General features: G+C 35.2%; 1 protein-coding gene across 3 annotated transcripts in view; it reads right to left on the reverse strand.

Annotated features, from left to right (window-relative positions):
• LOC129235200 (uncharacterized) overlaps window positions 1-13236 on the reverse strand; it is a 138446-nt gene that overhangs the window by 94687 nt on the left and 30523 nt on the right. For 2 of the 3 annotated variants that reach the window (XM_054868905.1, XM_054868906.1), the window contains exons 4-5: window positions 7334-7369; window positions 2172-2269 (exon numbers count right to left, since the gene is read on the reverse strand). In XM_054868905.1, the coding sequence (XP_054724880.1) occupies window positions 2172-2269; window positions 7334-7369 (134 nt within the window). The remainder of the gene's footprint in view (window positions 1-2171; window positions 2270-7333; window positions 7370-13236) is intronic. The other variant, XM_054868907.1, reaches the window with a different exon arrangement.

Consider the following 13236-nt stretch of genomic DNA (forward strand, 5'->3'; position numbering starts at 1 on the left):
AAGTGGTCTGTTTTTGCGAATTTCTGTTATCTGTCGCTTTTATTTTGTACTAACATCAATAAAATATGTACAGTGTACAGGTTTTTCATTTCTGTTTCCTTACATTCCTTTTAAGGTTTTACATTGCCTTTTTGTTTAAATAGAGCTCCATTTCACTTGTAATCATTTATACAAAAAAAATGGCGAATAGGAAATTCGGCTTTTCCCACACTTTTTGAGCAGTCGGCCGTTTACTTTAATTAAAGCTTCTAATTGATGGGTAAAAAATATATAATTGCATCAGAATGTGCCAGTATCTATTTATTTATTGATTCGTTGAAACAGTAGGATTGAAGTCGGGGCGATGAAAAGAAAACTCGATCATAAACGCCACAGCAGCAAAAACGTCACTTGTGAAAATTTAACTTTTAAACATGCAGACGCTGCAGCATTCCTTAGAAATTAATGTAGTCAGTCAATGAAAAGCTTAGGATCCGCTTGTTTCTTTTGCTTTTCAAAATTGAAACATGCAGAAAATTATCGGTGCGACATTGTAGAAATAAAGAATCAATGCACAATTAGAAGTGCTATACTAAAAAAAGAAAAAGTAGGAAAAAAAAAGGAAAAAGTAGGAAAATAAGGAGAGAGCTCGAAAAAGTAGGAAAAATAGGAACTCTTTGGGGTCCGGATGAGAGCGCAGCAGCGCTGCCCACCAGCAACTGACTTGATCCGTAAGTTCGTGCACTGGGACAAATTCCATTATTCACACCACTCGTTTTTAGTTAACCTGCTTACTACCGCAATTATTATTTGTTTTAACTCATTACTGAATGTATTTTACAAGGTAAACCATCTTCGAACAAAGAAAATAAAAGATAAATTCATGAGTTTAGAAAGCATAATATAACTAATAACTTTCATGATTTATTGGGGGGGGCTCTGCCCCCTCAAGCCCCATGGAGTCGGCGCCACTGATGCTAATTATTCTCAATATCTCGAAGTTAACATCCTTTAACTCTAAGTTTTTTCAAATATGACTCGAAATTTATTTCGGAAGAATAAAAAAGGAAAAAGAAGTGACTTTTGTGAGAAAAATTCATTTATCTTCACTTGCAATCACATTCGACCTCTAAAGCAAGGAGAACACTTGTTGAGCCAGTGTGCAATAAAGGACTTACATGAGCAGGAATGAGTATAGCTTGTTTTCTTTTGTTGTATTGTACTGTTTACACTTAGACATATTGCTGGACTACAAATTTGCTTTTAAGCTGTCAAATTGTCAACTCAACCGATTGTACCTTTATTCAAAAGCTTTCTTTAGTTCAATCATTTGCTGATAAGTTCTGGAGAGAGAAAGAAAGATTTGTTTTCACTATTAAAGATGTCTAAGCTAAAAACTCTAGATTGAGAAAATAAAGTAAATCTTATTTATAATATTGAAGGGAATCCAACAATCAAAAAGAAAGTTTCTTCAAAAGCGGTACGAATCCAAGAATCTAAATTTGAAACAAATGAAGATATGTACCTTTCCTGAAGTAGAATCAGCTCTATTCAAGTGGTTCCAGCAGTATCGAAATTAAGACTATGCTATTCCTTTAAGTGGGTCTTTACTGCATGAGAGAGCAACGAATTTTACTATATTACTGAACATAGAAAATTTCCACGCCAGTGCTGGATGGCTGGAGAAGTTCAAGACCAGACACAACTTAGTCTTCAGAAATTTTCACAGAGAAACTACATATTGTAACTTATAAGTTCTGTAATTTTGTTGGTTATATGTACACATTAATTAAAATATTTGATGGTTTACCATATTAAAATATCAAAAACCAAAACTAGCGGCAAGTCGAACTTCTGATAAGTCGAAGTTTTTCATCGGTCCCTTTAGATTCGAGTTATCGTGAATTGACTGTATATAGATATTGGTGAACATTTCTTTAACAATGCAAACAGTAAAGTTAACCATCAGTGTTCAAAGGGGGTGTATAGCCTGAAAGTTTGAGTATCCATTCTGAACCATGTATGATAAAAAACAAATTCTACAAATACAACACTACAAAAGTTAATTGTTCAACAGTTACCCAAGTTAGAATACCAAGTGTCATAATCTTGAAACTGAAGCATAAAGAGTATATTACAATGATAATTATTGTGTAATGTAGATTTATATAATAGAAGAAATGAAAATTTACCTTTCATAAAATCAAGGGGAATAGGATCAGTCTGATGAAGTGACGCAATGTTTTCCAAGAACAATACTAGTAGTTTCGTCTTATAGCAACTTTCTGGACTGGAAGAGAATCAAGATAATACATACAATCCAACAATAACAAAAAAAAGTTAAAAGAAAACTAATAAATAAACTCTGGTACAAAGATATTTTACCGGATGTCTTTACATCCAAAAGCTCACAACTTGTAAGTGAAAAAGGGGCTCCTGGAAACTCCGAAACACGTATATTCAGTAATCTGTTGATTTGTGCTAAAAAATGTTGGATATTTTCTGTTATTTCTTTACACAAAGGTATTTATTTATTTCTTACACTACCTGTATTCTTTTCCGTTTTCTGTACTACAGGTAATTGAAAAAAAAAAGGTTGTAATGAGAAATTTGTAGTTTATTTTTTCTTTCAAAAAAGCTGCTTTTTACAAAGTTAGAACAATGCTGAAAAACTACATAATCAAGAGCTAAAATGTCAGAGACTGGAATGTGCAAATGAAATGTTTCAAATAATTTTAATTATTCTAGAGCTTTTGAAAATAATTAGATAATTCTTCAAAACTCTTAAGCAAAAACAGTAAAAAATGTGTGTAACCTTACTCCGTAAATACAGTGGCTGCATTCTGCATTTTGTGTAACCTCATTCCGGCGGCTAGCTTCCTCCATAGCAATGGAGTAACTTAATTGATAAAATTGGTGTAATGTTGTGAACGATGTGTAACGTTACACTAGTTTTATCAGTTAAGTTACTCCACGCCAAAGAGGTGCGGGGAGATATCCCGTATCTCATGGCGAGCAAGGTTCACACATTAAGGGGTACACTCCCAGCTGGGCTGACGCCCAGCACGGCATACCTGCCAACCTCCGAGAAAAAAAATCCGGAAGATTATTTTATTTTTATCCACAAGATTTTAATGCAAAATAAAATCAAACAGGACACCTACCCTCTTTACATTTAACAATATGATATTAGTTATGAATTTCATATCAATTGAACTTACTTTCGTTTAGTAAATATTGCTTTTATTGAGTTCTTTAAAGTTTGAAAATAACATTTATTCATACTCATCTTAAAAAAAGAACGAAGCAAAAACGAAACTCGAACTGAGAGAACGATAATAATCGGCGCCAAAATTGTGCTCCCAGTTGCCCGCTGCGACGCTTGCTTTGATTGGATCTCGATGAAGTCATGCGCTGTATCACTCATTGACGTCATAATCTTGCCTCACTTCTCGTGCCATTCTCCTACGGCAAGCTTTTCTTGGCTGCTTGGCTTAAAACGCAGTGCCGCGTTCCACAAAAGTATCGTTAGCGCAAAAATTGGCGAGATACAATTTTTTCCTACAAAACGTGAAAAATCCGGAAAATTTTGCTCATAACCGGAAAAAAATGAAAAAAAAACATGAAAATCCGTTAAACTTCCGTGAATTCCGGAAGGGTTGGCAGGTATGAGCACGGGGACCTTCCACGCCGCAATAAGCACCAAGATCGTCCGTGGCCCAGATGACTATCGACCGTCGCACCCAGCCGTGCGGGGGGCCCGCTACACAGACCCCCCGGACGATGGAACCTAAGGCTTACAGCTAAGTGGTGGGGTGTGTGCGGAGAAAAGTTAAGTTACTCTATTGCTATGGTGGCAGCAAATTGCCACAAGTGAAGTTTAATACAATTTTATTTCTTATCCACTATAATATTAAAATCTGTTCGCGTCCGTCTGTCTGTCTGAAGATCTATCTTCTCTAGAACCACTGCGAATCGGGAGTCAAACGAGATACCGATCAATTCGAAATTTTCCAAAGAAAAAACAATAGGACCAATCTCGTAATTGTGCGACTTTAACTAGCAGAGATATTAATTAAAATGTTAACATAACGTTATTCAGGAATTTTTATTTCTTTCCTGTTGCCATTTTGCATATGGGTGAGCAAGTAAAATTCTAATAATTGTTTTAAAAGAGATTTTTTTGGCTGCTATCCAAATCTTAAAACAACATTTCCATCTGGAATTTCATTTTAAATTAGTTTAAAATTGGTTGCTCTATTCGGACATAGCCTTTATTTTATCGTCTGCCCTTTTTTTTATTTCTTACATTAAACGTTCTTAACTCTTTTCAGCATATGAAAGTTGTTTCTTTAGCTATGTTTATTGATTGTTGTGTAAGTTTATTATTCACCGACCTCATATTTTGGTACATTTAGGATGTGCGACTAATTATGTTTATTTTGTTGGACTTTTTCCCGTTACATGGGTGAGTTTTCGAATTGTAATAACTCTCTTTTTCCTTCCTGTTTCTATTTTTGAAATACAGTTTGTATCGTTAAAAGAACATGTTAAATTAAGATTGTTTGAATTTCTTTAAGTGAAATAGAGTTGAACAAAAATATTGTTTTTAAGGATTTTAACTAAATACTTAATTCGAATCTGATGACTTGGTATTAAATTAATGCTAATTGGTATTTATTAAGTCTTGGTGCTTTAGTTTCACGTTACCAAAAAGTATGTGTCATTTTATGTAAAAAGCTGATCGTAATTGTACATACAAATGTTTCAAATATAGTCTATCAGATTTAATTTAGTTTAAAGTGAGCACAGATTATAATTGATAATGCATGTATTTTTATCTTTTGTGCTAATTGAAAATACGCATAACTTGCATTATTGATAACTATGATTAACTTTAAAGAGATTTTTGCCAAAAATATGCTCTACTGGTGTTTTGCAAACCTTGCATTACGCGTATTTATTTACTCCTTAGCGCTTTAGAAACTGATGTCAGAGTAATGCAAAAACATCAATTGGACATCTCTTTAGTTTTTTACGTAACCCGTGCAACGCCGGGCACGCAGCTAGTCAAGTATATAAATTATGAACTGTCCAAATGGGAAGTATGTTACTTACTCTCTTGTAAACTACTTTTTAAATCTGCACACCATATTTTTCACGTATTTTTCACTATTGATCAGTTCATATTTAATTCCTTGCAGGGACGTGCGGTAACCCGAAAGAGTACTCAAGCAGCTGTGTTGTCCAATTTGTTCTACATCACTGCTTACATTTCATAACATTTGTTGTACATACATCTCTATTTGCTGCAGAGTTGAAGGCTGTTCATTTTAATAATTGTTGCGCTTAATATAGTATCATTTATGCAGCAAACACGATTATTATATTAACATACATAAAAAATAGTACTAATCAATTGCAAAAAACCACATTAAAAACACAAAATAACAAAACTCTTAAGATAACAAATAACTGAAATTGGGGTCCAAAATAAACAGAATCTTAGAATTCTACTAAAATACCAAAATTGTTTTTAGAAACAAATAATGAAATTATTTTACATTTGATTTACAAATGAATTCTGTTTTTAGTACATCTCTTTCAACACATTTAAAAAAGTTCTCAGTTAATAGAAATCAGTCCAAGATTTGAAAGCAAACTATTTAGTCTTTTCCCCTGATGGACTAGAATATTCAGCATATTGCATGAGTAGTAATAGTCCAAATTTTGCTAAGAATACTAATATCTCAAAGCTATTAAATTAGCAAGTGTGATTCGTAAATAGAGTAGCAAACTATCAATTTGAAATTCATTTTTCTGTTTTGTGAATCATCTTAAACTATGTGATGAAAAAGTCCTATTATAAACAGTAACAAGTTTATTAACAATTAACAATTGTATAAATTAAAATCAAAGAAAAAGTTAAACTCAAAGCCATATTCAAAATTAAACTTCACCTAAAACGATTTCTAAATTCAATCTTATTTCTAATTACTAATTCCAATTTACTATTACCAAGGATCGTATCGAAAAAGATTCCATGATCTGCATTTCTAGATACTAGAATCAATTCAAGATATTCACATGGGCGGATTTATAGGGGGTCAGAGGGGGGCAATGCCCCCCCAGTTTTGGAAGGACTTTTATATAGTAACAACACATCTTCCAAAAAATTAAAAAAAAAATCATGATTTTTTCGTTTTTGAATAGTTTAGAAGAGAATGGGTGGCTTTATAGGGGGGGGGAGGGGACAATGCCCCCAGTTTTTGGGAGGAGTTTATAAAGTAACAACTTCTCTTCCAAAATCTTAATAACAAAAAAAAAATCATGATTTTTTCTTTTTTGAATAGGAAATTAAAGTTTATTTTTTCTTTTAAACTTAAAACAGCCGTTTCTTACAAAGTTTGAACAATACTGTACAAGTGCATAATCTACTACTCAAGTGCAAATTATTGATAGGTTCTAAAATCCCAGAAAAGAATTGGCGTAGTATAGCCTACAAGGGCTCTTGAACCAAAAACCCAATCTAACCAACCAAACCTTGAAAATAATTAGACAAGTCTTTGAAACTCCTAAGCAAAGTGTGCTTCAATTTTATTTCTTATCAAGTGTATAAATTAAGAATTGTTCAAATTTGTAGTATGTACTCTCTTGATACCTATTCTCTAAATCTGTGCACCATTTCTTTTAAAGTATTAACTTGCATCACAAAGCACTTTTAAAGCGTAAAACTTAAAAAAAAAATTATTTGCCTATTTCCAATTAACCTTTATAAGACTTCAAAATGCAGAATTTTATATCCATTTCAGATAATTTCCTCCGGGGGAGTAACCCCCGGGCCCCCTAAAACTGGAGATATTCTATATCCCACTTAAAAGGGAGCACTGTGTTACTCTCTTAATACCAGCTCCCTCTCTTTTAAGGTCAATTTAAAAAGGACAGCATGATTACACACAGTAATGAAAATGACACATAAAGAAGTAAAGAATGGCCTTACGCATCACAGAAAACAGACAAAAACATAGGAGGGGGGGGGGCAATTAAAAATGTTGCTCCAAAAAAAAAAAATCCTGCCCCCCCCCCCCAGGAACTCAGTCCTAAATCCGCCTATGGATATTCAACGAATACTAAGTTTGGATAATACTTGATGATTCAATCATATCATATCTATTGACAATCAAAAACTAAGTTTCAATTAATACATCCTAAAAAATATATGAACAGGGAACTTGATGACTTGATAATGTCAAAGAGTCAAAACACGCTACTGCAATCTAACAGCAGGCAAACTAAAACCAAACAGGAGAAAGAGAGAGATTCAACAGCTGAAGTCTCTATAAATACTGCGTACCTGATTAGCATAGCTATGTCGTCACATGTCTGCCACCTGCGGAAAGAGAGGTGTGCAAATCATTCGAGAACTTCATGGTACACGATAGAACAATCATTTCCATTCATACCGGAAGTTGTTTTATCGCAAGATTGCTTAGCAAAGTGAATTCGTTAGGTTATGATTACACCACGAACATTCACAGTAAGTTTATGTTTACATGATTATAGTTGTTTGTAAATTATGAGATACATATAATAAATTACTGATAATATATTTAGGATAAACTTATATTTATCATCCCCCCAAGCACCAAACTGCTTGCTTGGATTGGGGCCATATAACCCTCTTTTTTGCCAGTCCATTCTCCACTCACGGAATAGAGTGATACGGGTTGCCATGTCAACAACCTTTCAGTGCTGTTTCTGCTTGGATTAGGTTTGTTTAATACTCCTCGTTTACTGTTAGCCAGATTGGAGAAATATGCATGGGGAATCTTTGTCGAGCAACTCGCAGATTTTACTCATTTTAAGGAACAGATAATATAAATCATTCATAATGCTTTTCTTTAATGAGCAAAAAAATAACGAACTATTATTAATCTCTTAAAATTAATCTTTAGGAGTGCCCAACTTGGTTTGCTTGTATGGACTGCACGTCACTGATTCATTGTTGTATTTCTCGGTGGGTTGAAGGAGTGATCAAAAACTAATCGTACCGAAAGCCGATGCGAGCAAGCAATAATGCATTATCTTTTTTCTTCCCTCAATCTTTCTTTCTGTGGACTGCTGTCATTGATTTGTCAAACCAAAAACAATTTTGCTGCGAATAATTTTAATTTGTAAAAGTGTACATTATTTTTTAAAAAGTTTTGTTTGCCTATCTTTTTCCAGATAACTTTGCAATTCCAATTATCCCTTATACAGTGCAACGCAAAAGTTTAGACAATGAGCAAATTCACACAGATTTCGAAATCTATTTATTCAGTTTTCCTAAGACTACTTTTGTCTAAGGGGATATGCATACTATATAATATTTATAGCAATGAAAAGTTGACTTGTGCATTCTACAAGTTTTTACATTGTAACAAAAAAATTAACATTGTCTCAAAAGTTCAGACACAAATGAAATAAAAATTAAATAAAAAGTTTTAAAATCTGCTTGTGCATCCATTCTTCTTTATTAGTTCATAAACATGAGTTTCCATCGAAGAAACTAAATCTTGAATAGTTTGGGGCTCAATTTCGTATCATACTTCCTCAATAGATCCCTTAAGTTCCGATACAGAAGTGTATTGTCATTGCTGTAAACTTTGCAACACAAGATGCCCCATGGTTGAGGTCTGGGCTACACGCTGGCCAATTGAGAACTTTTATATTATTTGAATTTAACCAAGATTTTGTGTTTCCTGCACTGTGAATCAAAGCATTGTCTTACTGATATTCCCACTGAGTGCCCCCAATAAGTTCAGCAAATGGTAGGAGATTATCCTCTAGTGTCTTAGTGCAATGCTGTGATGTTTGGCGACCACTGATAAAGGTCAAAGACACTTGTCCATTGTAGCAAAACGCTGCACAAACCATCAGAGCCACCACCTTGTCGGCGACTAAAAAAACATCTGGATTCCTTCCGTAAGTCATGCCAGTATAATATCCAGCCATCTGGACCATCCAGATTCCACTTTTTTTCGTCGGTAAATACTACTGATATCCATTTCGATCCATATGACATATGATTTCGAGCCCACAATATTCGTTGTGATTTATGATGTGGCTTCAGCCCTGTTTTTTTCATTTTGCAGTGAACTATTGTCCCTGTGTCCAAAATTCGTCTACGAATCTAATCCTTTGATACCGAAAGCCCCAAGGAGCTTTGAACTTCGCGAACAGTCATTTGTTAGGTACTTGCTAGTCTATGGATCTGACGATCATCCGTTTATTTGTCACATGCGGCCCCCCAGATCAGCGTTTTGCTTTATAATTGCATTGACTTGATAAAACTCGATACATAGATTTCTTTGATCTATTAATAATAGCCCAAATTTCAGGAACAAGCTTACCTTCAGCTTTCAACTGCCAAATCTTACTTACCTCATCCGCTTTAAACTGCTCAGCTTGCGACATCTCGACTACCAAGTGTTATCGTTGGTAGACCTTAAGTACAAGAGGTCTGTGATGTCATCTCTTTTAAATTTGCATATACGAAAAAAATTCACAGAAATTCGTAATAGTGTCTAAACTTTTGCAACAAGCAAATTTCTATTTTTATCCAAAACAGTATTGTTAAAGCATATCAAACAATTCTATTTTGGTTGTAGTATTTCAAAAGAGTTTTTGAATATGTTTGCAGACTTTTGTATCTCTACTATTGCAATTCTAAATTCTACAGCTGAAGAACGTAATTGTCTAAACTTTTGCATCGCAGTGTAAAACTTCAAAATGCAGAATTTTATGTCTATTTTTTTTAATATCTGCCTAGGCTCCCAACCCCTTAAATTTGGGGATATTCAATACCTCACTTAAAGGGGAGCTCTGCATCACTCTCTGAATACCGTTCTCCCTCTGAAAGTCAATCCAAAAAGGACAGCAGGAAAACATTTAAAAAAAAAACAAAAGAATAAAGCTTGGCTTTATGTATTAAATGAAAGAACTAAAATTTTGGATACATTACCTAAATTAAACCCTTCACTTTTTGACTTATTTGAGGTTTCGTAAAGTATTTTCAGCAGCCATTTAGGTCCTCAATTGTACTTTTTTCCTTATAAAAGAAAGGTTACAGCATCAAGATGGCATCTCTTTTCACCAGTTTTTATACTGAGCTTAATAAAATACAAAAATTGCATTTGGAAATAAAATTTGAAGATAGTTACAGATTTGTTTGTTGATTGAGCTGTTTAATTATAGCGCATAAGTAAGAGTGTTTGCGGGCTCTCCCCGGAAAATTTTTATTCAGAACTCATTTTTAAGACTCTTTGGTGGTTAATAGTAAAAAAGGAGGTTTGGAGGTCCCTCTCTGGAACATTTTTGAAATTTAAGGGTATATTTTCAAAAACACAATTGTTTGCTATCTTTGATGGCTTGAAAAGGGAGAGGATAAGATTCAGGAATTCTCCCCAGTCGTTCTTTGATATTAGAGCTTAAAAAACAATTTTAGATATCTTTAGTAATGCCAAAAACAAAGAGGTTGTAGGTCACCTTAGATGAGGTAGCAGAAGACATGGGGTTCAGAATTTCCCCCAGAAATGTTTTGATGCAGAAGTTGCAAAAACGCAGTTTTGGATGATTGTTGTTTGATGTTGAAACGAGGAAAGGACATGGGGCTGAAATTTTTCGAAATTAAAGTTCTGAGAACGCAGTTAAAAGCCATTTTTATGACGTAGGGGGAAGGAACGAAGATCGGAACTTTTCATATTGGAAAATGTTCAAAATTGAAGCCTTGAAATGCTATAGTAGGCCATCTTTGGCATTGTTAAGGGAAGGGATGGGGTCAGGAGCTATCCCTCAAATTTTTGATAATGAAGCTTCAAAAATGCAATGTTAGTAGATCTTCATTGGTGTTAGAGTGAGGGTTTGGTTTCGGGGGCTCCCCACCGGATTTTTTTAAAATTGAAGTTCTAAAAAGGAAATTAAAATATCTCTTTAACGACATTTTCGGGGAAAAAAATGTCGATTCCGGCGATTTTTTTCAAAATTGAAGCATCAAAATTTCAAAAATTTTCACGATCTTTGATGACATTGGAGAGAGGCATTCAGGGACTCTCCCCTGAAAATTTTTAGGAATTAAAGCAGTATAAATACAATTGTAGGCGATTTTTTGTGATGTGTTGTGTGTGTTTGTGTGTGTGGGAGGGAGGGGGAGAGAGTTTGTTGGCCTTCTCCCGGAAATTTTTTGAATTTGCAAACTTTTAAGGATGGGTGATCGCCCCAATTGCCCTCCCCCCCCCCCTCTAGATCCGCCACTGGCCTCAATAGGTTTTGAAAAACTAAGTACTTGAGTTTATCGAAAGGAAACTTTTAGCTCAGAGAGGCATGTTGGTACTATTTAAGTTAAATACACTGCTCGACATTTAAAATGCAAGACCAAAAAGGAGTGGTCAGAAATTTGGAAAAAAGACAGAGACAGCAAAGAATAATAAATGATCTTTGCTTCAAAATGATGCACAAAATACAGAGCGAGAACGGCGTCGGCTCAGTAGGATGGAGGACAACCGCGGACAGCGATACGCGAAGGAGCACGTTTAGGCACAGAGTCAATAAGGGTGCAGATGTTGTCCAGAGGGATGCCTCTCCATTCCCTATCAACCATTTGCCACAGTTCGTCTTCTGAATGAGGCAGGGACAGAGTCTGCAAACGGCTTCAACTCACATAACACACATGTTCAATTGGTGACAGGTCAGGACAGTATGGTGGCCAGGGAAGCATCTGTGTGCCTTGAAAAGTGTTGGGTAATGTGTCTTTACCTTAAGTTCATAGAACTAAATAAAAGGTTTACAGAACCCCAACATCAAAAAGCCGTGCAGTCTGCCAGTAAGAAATAAAACATACTCAAAGTCATTTTAAATAAATAACATTTATTAAAATATCACAGTATACAACAATAAAAATTTGTTAAATACCAAAAATAATTTAGATTGTAAAAACCCCCCAATAATCACAGAAATTTCAAAGTTAAATTGTTAAATAAACACTTTTAGAAAAACGCGAAACATTTTAGAAAAATTGTAAAATGTCACCTTCCTGCGCTAAATGCGCATGTTTACATTGCTGAAGAATTCTTGATCAAGTGTAATCGAATTTGTAGATTCATCAAACTGTTCCATCATTCACCGGCCGATAGACATGCTTAGTTCTAGAAGAACCTTTTCATATACCGGAACACAAACTTGTGCACACACAGGAATCTCACCGGAACCTTCTGGAACTATGGTTGGAACATCTAGGAAATCCAATCATGAAGGTCACTCTGAAGGACATCGATGATTTCAAACTGATGACAGTTCCATACCATCATAGGAGCACCGGTAGATCAATCCAGGTATCGGCCAAGTTTAAGTGTTAGGCCTAGTTGCAATGAGCTACATCTCCCGCGAACATCTTCAGAAATGTTGACATTTTCCCTCCATAAAAAGGAGTAATTTAGAACATTTTTAAACAACAATTAACACTGAATAAAACTTATCTCAAGCCCTGCTTGAATTCAAAAACGTTGCATTAACAACGGCTCGAGCGCGCCGCAACTTCCATCAACAACCTAGCACGGTTGCCAAACCTTCAAAGACCAATCCCTGATTGGTCAACAAAAATGGCAAGATGCCAATGGGGAGTAAACACAAACAATAAAGTGAGCACCGAAAATATTTCGATCAATCTATTTATACGTTCTATGACCGCGATACGTCATCCCATGACACACCCTACTTTGCATTGGAGATATACATCTCAACTATTCCTGATTGAGTGATTTAACAATCTTTCTATTCGTTTTTTCGGCTCAAAGTAGCCAAAAACATCTCAACCATCGGGTGTTACGTCATAGGATGATTCCGATGTTGCACGATCATGCCCGAATCAATTTCAGTTATCCGCCGCTAGGACACAGGACGCGGAGTGGCAAAAACATATCGGAGGTAAGTTTCAAAAAATACTTTAACATTTGTAATTAAATTAAAAGCGCTCCAAGATACTGAATAAAGGCTTTCAAGCCCAACAAAAAGCATGTTGGCAGATGCGAGCACTGTGTGGTCGGGCATTATCCTGCTGAAAAATTGCATTAGGTAGCCTTTGAAGGTAAGGGAATGCCACCGGTCGCAGCACATTATCCAAGAACCGTGAGGCCGTCATAGTGCTCTGAATATGAACTAGAGGTGATATTGAGTTGTACGCAATTGCGCCCCAAACCATCATGCCACGATGTCGTGCAGTGG

Source organism: Uloborus diversus, chromosome 2 (assembly GCF_026930045.1).
Source record: "Uloborus diversus isolate 005 chromosome 2, Udiv.v.3.1, whole genome shotgun sequence".
In the NCBI taxonomy this organism is placed as follows: Eukaryota; Metazoa; Arthropoda; class Arachnida; order Araneae; family Uloboridae; genus Uloborus; species Uloborus diversus.